Raw genomic sequence first — 6,509 nt, forward strand, 5'->3', positions numbered from 1 at the left:
TCCTCACAGACTGTCCTCCATGTTATTCTCTCCCTCACAGACTGTTCTCCATGTTATTCTCTCCCTCACAGACTGTCCTTCATGTTATTCTTTCCCTCACACACTGTCCTCCATGTTATTCTCTCCCTCACAGACTGTCCTCCATGTTATTCTCTCCCTCATAGACTGTCCATGTTATTCTCTCCCTCACAGACTGAACTCCATGCTATTCTCTCCCTCACACACTGTCCTCCATGTTATTCTCTCACTCACAGACTGTCCATGTTATTCTCGCCCTCACAGACTGTCCTTCATGTTATTCTCTCCCTCACACACTGTCCTCCATGTTATTCTCTCCCTCACAGACTGTCATCCATGTTATTCTCTCCCTCACAGACTGTCCTCCATATCATTCTCTCCCTCTCACACTGTTCTCCATGTTATTCTCTCCCTCACAGACTGTCTTCCATGTTATTCTCTCCCTCACAGACTGTTCTCCATGTTATTCTCTCCCTCACAGACTGTCCTCAATGTTATTCTCTCCCTCACAGACTGTCCTCCATGTTATTCTCTCCCTCACAGACTGTCCTCCATGTTATTCTCTCCCTCACAGACTGTCCTTTATGTTATTCTCTCCCTCAAACACTGTCCTCCATGTTATTCTCTCCCTCACAGACTGTCCTCCGTGTTTTTCTCTCCCTCACAGACTGTCCTTCATGTTATTCTCTCCCTCACACACTGTCCTCCATGTTATTCTCTCCCTCATAGACTGTCCATGTTATTCTCTCCCTCACAGACTGAACTCCATGCTATTCTCTCCCTCACACACTGTCCTCCATGTTATTCTCTCACTCACAGACTGTCCATGTTATTCTCGCCCTCACAGACTGTCCTTCATGTTATTCTCTCTCTCACAGACTGTCCTCCATGTTATTATCTCCCTCACAGACTGTCCTCCATGTTATTCTCTCCCTCAGACTGTCCTCCAGGTTTTTCTTTCAAACACACACTGTCCTCCATGTTAATTTCTCCCTCACACACTGTCCTTCATGTTATTCTCTCCCTCACAGAATGTCCTCCATGTTATTCTCTCCCTCACAGACTGTCTTCCATGTTATTCTATCCCTCACAGACTGTCCTCCATGTTATTCTCTCCCTCACAGACTGTCCTCCATGTTATTCTCTCCCTCACAGACTGTCCTCCATGTTATTCTCTCCCTCACAGACTGTCCTCCATGTTATTCTCTCCCTCACAGACAGTCCTTCATGTTATTCTCTCCCTCACAGACTGTCCTCCATGTTATTCTCTCCCTCACAGACTGTCCTCCATGTTATTCTCTCCCTCACAGACTGTCCTCCATGTTATTCTCTCCCTCACAGACAGTCTTTCATGTTATTCTCTCCCTCACACACTGTCCTCCATGTTATTCTCATCCTCACAGACTGTCATCCATGTTATCCTCTCCCTTAGACTGTCCACCATATTATTCTCTCCCTCACAGACTGTCCTCCATGTTATTCTCTCCCTCACAGACTGTCCTCCATGTTATTCTCTCAAACACACACTGCCCTCCATGTTATTCTCTCCCTCACAGACTGTCCTCCATGTTATTCTCTCCCTCACAGACTGTCCTCCATGTTATTCTCTCCGTCATAGACTGTCCTTCATGTTTTTCTCTCCCTCACACACTGTCCTCCATGTTATTCTCTCCCTCACAGACTGTCCTCCATGTTATTCTCTCCCTCATAGACTGTCCATGTTATTCTCGCCCTCACAGACTGTCCTTCATGTTATTCTCTCTCTCACAGACTGTCCTCCATGTTATTCTCTCCCTCAGACTGTCTTCCATGTTTTTCTTTCAAACACACACTGTCCTCCATGTTAATTTCTCCCTCACACACTGTCCTTCATGTTATTCTCTCCCTCACAGATTGTCCTCCATGTTATTCTCTCCCTCACAGACTGTCTTCCATGTTATTCTCTCCCTCACAGACTGTTCTCCATGTTATTCTCTCCCTCACAGGCTGTTCTCCATGTTATTCTCTCCCTCACACACTGTCCTTCATGTTATTCTCTCCCTCACAGACTGTTCTGCATGTTATTCTCGCCTGCACACACTGTCCTCCATGTTATTCTCTCCCTCACAGACTGTCTTCCATGTTATTCTCTCCCTCACAGACTGTTCTCCATGTTGTTCTCTCCCTCACAGACTGTTCTCCATGTTATTCTCTCCCTCACAGACTGTCCTTCATGTTATTCTCTCCCTCACAGACTGTCCTCCATGTTATTCTCTCACTCAGAGACTGTCCATGTTATTCTCGCCCTCACAGACTGTCCTCCATGTTATTCTCTCCCTCACAGACTGTCCTCCATGTTATTCTCTCCCTCACAGACTGTCCTCCATGTTATTCTCTCCCTCAGACTGTCCTCCATGTTATTCTCTCAAACACACACTGTCCTCCATGTTATTCTCTCCCTCACAGACTGTCCTCCATGTTATTCTCTCCCTCACAGACTGTCCTCCATGTTATTCTCTCCCTCACAGACAGTCCTTCATGTTATTTTCTCCTTCACAGACTGTCCTCCATGTTATTCTCTCCCTCACAGACTGTCCTCCATGTTATTCTCTCCCTCACAGACTGTCCTCCATGTTATTCTCTCCCTCACAGACAGTCCTTCATGTTATTCTCTCCCTCACACACTGTCCTCCATGTTATTCTCATCCTCACAGACTGTCATCCATGTTATCCTCTCCCTTAGACTGTCCACCATGTTATTCTCTCCCTCACAGACTGTCCTCCATGTTATTCTCTCCCTCACACTGTCCTCCATGTTATTCTCTCAAACACACACTGCCCTCCATGTTATTCTCTCCCTCACAGACTGTCCTCCATGTTATTCTCTCCCTCACAGACTGTCCTCCATGTTATTCTCTCCTTCACAGACTGTTCTCCATGCTATTCTCTCAAACACACACTGTCCTCCATGTTATTCTCTCCCTCACAGACTGTCCTCCATGTTATTCTCTCCCTCACAGACTGTCCTCCATGTTATTCTCTCCGTCATAGACTGTCCTTCATGTTATTCTCTCCCTCACACACTGTCCTCCATGTTATTGTCTCCCTCACAGACTGTCCTCCATGTTATTCTCTCCCTCATAGACTGTCCATGTTATTCTCGCCCTCACAGACTGGCCTCCATGTTATTCTCTCCCTCACACACTTGTTGTGAACTCTGTTTTTGGGCTCCCTCTAGTGGTCACAAGCGGTACTGTGTAGTGTTGTCTTTCTGCAGGTTGCAGCATCAGCTGGTTCGTTATCCTTGGTTGGTTTCCTATTTAGCTCACCTGGATACTCAGTTCCTTGCCTGCTCTCAATGTATTCAGTGCTCTTCAGATTCCTTGTGACTACCTTGCTCCCAGTCTCTCCAAGACAAGCTAAGTTTTTGTTTGATCATTTTTTGATTATCAGCATTTATTATGTTTTTAGTCCAGCTCGCTAAAATGTGATTTCCTCGCTTGCTGGTTGCTCTAGGGGACTGAGTTTCTCCCCCCACACCGTTAGTTGGGGGTTCTTGAAATCTCAGTTTGGATATTTTGTAAGGGTTTTTTACTGACCGCACAGACCCCTTTACTATTTTCTGCTATCTAGTATTAGTGGGCCTCATTTGCTAAATCTGTTTTCACCCCTGTGTATGTGCCTTCCTCTTACCTCACCGTTATTATATGTTGGGGTCTTCTATATCTTTGGGGATTATTTCTCTGGAGGCAAGAGAGGTCTTTCTTTCTCTCTAGGGGTAGTTAGTTCCTCAGGCTGGCTCGAGACGTCTAGGATTTTTAGGCACGTTCACCGGCTACTTCTAGTGTGTTTGGATAGGTTCAGATTTGCGGTCAGTCCAGTTTGCCACCTCCCTAGAGCTTGTCCTATGTATGTTACTTAGCTGGAGTAATTTGTGATCCTCAACCACTAAGGATCATAACACACACTGTCCTCCACGTTATTCTCTCCCTCACAGACTGTCCATGTTATTCTCGCCCTCACAGACTGTCCTCCATGTTGTTCTCTCCCTCACAGACTGTCCTCCATGTTATTCTCTTTCTCACAGACTGTCCTCCATGTTATTCTCTCCCTCATAGACTGTCCATGTTATTCTCGTTCTCACAGACTGACCTCCATGCTATTCTCTCCCTCACACACTGTCCTCCATGTTATTCTCTCCCTCACAGACTGTCCATGTTATTCTCGCCCTCACAGACTGTCCTCCATGTTATTCTCTCCCTCACAGACTGTCCTCCATGTTATTCTCTCCCTCACAGACTGTCCTCCATGTTATTCTCTCCCTCACAGACTGTCCTCCATGTTATTCTCCCAAACACACACTGTCCTCCATGTTAATTTCTCCCTCACACACTGTCCTTCATGTTATTCTCTCCCTCACACACTGTCCTCCATGTTATTCTCTCCCTCACAGATTGTCCTTCATGTTATTCTCGTTCTAGTATTCGTATGTAGTTTATTTATGAACGCTGATTGGTCGAGGCCAGCCAGGCGCGACCAATCAGCGATGTGGGATTTCGGTTACAGTCAAAAAGACCCATAGACAATTATATATAGATAGCGCATGCGGGGGGACAGGTAGACTATGCTGACTTATGCTGACTTACGTGGCACTTCACATTCAACTTTCCACAAGCTCCTGGCAGGATAGTGGACACGTCTGGTAAAGACATTGATGACACTGGAGACAGCAGCTAATGTGAACTCCCTGCAGAACTTTGCGAGGATATTTCAGCCATAAAATTTTACGGAGTCATTTTACTGGAACATTTCTCACCAGTTTAAACTTCTCTTCATTTTATAAGACATTTGGAGAATGTTAAATGTCAGGTTTGTAATTGTTTAAATGTTTCAGGAGGAGAAAGCAAGAAAATGTGTGTATTTATCCATGTGTCACATGCAACTGCTGGAGAAGAGCTATAGGGTGCAGAGATGGCAGAGGCCCCCCAGATATGGAGCTGAGGGGCCCAACGGTCCCTCCTGCCACATAGGAAGCCTCAGTATTGGTGGAGAGGGGACCGGCATTACATTGTGATCTAAGCATTGTATCTATTGTCCACTGGAAACACTTCCAAGAAGAAAGATTTGTGAGCATCTATAATTGATGATTACAAAAATTGCAAAAAATCATTATTCATTCTGTATTTGCAATGATATTTGAGGCATGGTCCAGATTTCCACCATTTACGCCTAATTGTTGCAACTAGATTGAAATAGAATTAGAAAACTATGGCTGCTTTCTGCCCAAAATAGCGCCACATCTGTCCTCAGGATGAATGTGGTTTAGCAGACAAGTCCCTCAAATGCAGCTGAGCTGCAATATCAGATAAAACCCTGGAACAAGAATGGCGCGATGTTTGGAAAATCTACTGAATCGCTATTTTGCGACATACTACAAAGCTTTAGGCCGTCATGTGCCACCAGATCGTGTTTCTGCACAGCACCAGAAAAGTTATTTGTTACAGCATGCAACATCTTTTTTTCATACTTGGTCAGACAGAAAAAGAAAAAATCCAGAAAGCCCCAAAGACTTCACATATTACATACACGCCGCTGTGTAAACGTTTACCAAACAGTGACAATAATAATAATAATAATAATAATAATAATAATAATAATAATCTGATGCATACAAATACACACACCCCGTACCATGCAATCTCCCGTATGCCTTCACTCAGCCACCTCAAATCATCTTTTACCTTTTCTGGCATTTGCTTCCAGAGGTCTTTCACAAAAAATAGCAGCACAAGGAGTGATACGATGATGAGTAAGCACACAGATAGGGCCAGAATTGCACATTTCTTAAAATGCCGTTTTGGGGGTTTTAAATTTTCTCCCTTTAAAAAATAAATAAATAAAATATGATCAAATAAAAATAAAACTTTACAAATGCAAAAATTTAAAAGTTATCCACCGCTGCTAATGTTGAGACATTGATGCAATATTGTTCCATAAATTAAACTAATGAATACAATACATTTAAAATAAAAAAAATGATACAAAATATTTAATAAAAAAAGCTGTTAATTATAAAAGCTAATTATTTTTGCTCTTCACTTACAGTTTGCAGACCGCTCTCCCCCAGATTTTCGTCTTTCTTCATATTTGCTATTTAAATTTGCAGGGCAGAAATAAATGGGAAAGCAGGAGCTGCTATTGTGAAATTGAGACTGAGCTGGCTGGTCCGGTACCACAGGAGGGGAATAGTATTTCAGTTATTTCAGGGACTTAATGATCTGCCATTCCAGACTTTTTTTTTTCTAGGGGTGTAATTTTCTTCAGCATAGGAAAATTCATGAATTTATAACACATGTATATACTGGGGGGACAGATACCAAAGACACAATAGAGATTTTTGGACAGAATCATAAAACACATGCAAACAATTTCAGAATTCCGGTATAGATTCTTCATTGTTATATTGTTTGTTGCAAACATTTATGAGTTGTTGTTTTTTCATCCAAGTTCTT

At 43.4% G+C, this 6,509-nt stretch overlaps 1 protein-coding gene across 1 annotated transcript in view; it reads right to left on the minus strand.

Annotated features, from left to right (window-relative positions):
- Nucleotides 1-6,247, minus strand: part of TNMD (tenomodulin) — a 127,458-nt gene extending 121,211 nt beyond the window's left edge. Inside the window, exons 1-2 of the mRNA XM_077286515.1 lie at nt 6,101-6,247; nt 5,739-5,876 (exon numbers count right to left, since the gene is read on the minus strand). Of these exons, the coding sequence (XP_077142630.1) occupies nt 5,739-5,876; nt 6,101-6,142 (180 nt within the window). The 5' untranslated portion in view covers nt 6,143-6,247. The remainder of the gene's footprint in view (nt 1-5,738; nt 5,877-6,100) is intronic.
- Nucleotides 6,248-6,509: the final 262 nt, after the last annotated feature.

The sequence above is a fragment of the Ranitomeya variabilis genome, chromosome 2 (genome assembly GCF_051348905.1).
Source record: "Ranitomeya variabilis isolate aRanVar5 chromosome 2, aRanVar5.hap1, whole genome shotgun sequence".
NCBI lineage: Eukaryota > Metazoa > Chordata > Amphibia > Anura > Dendrobatidae > Ranitomeya > Ranitomeya variabilis.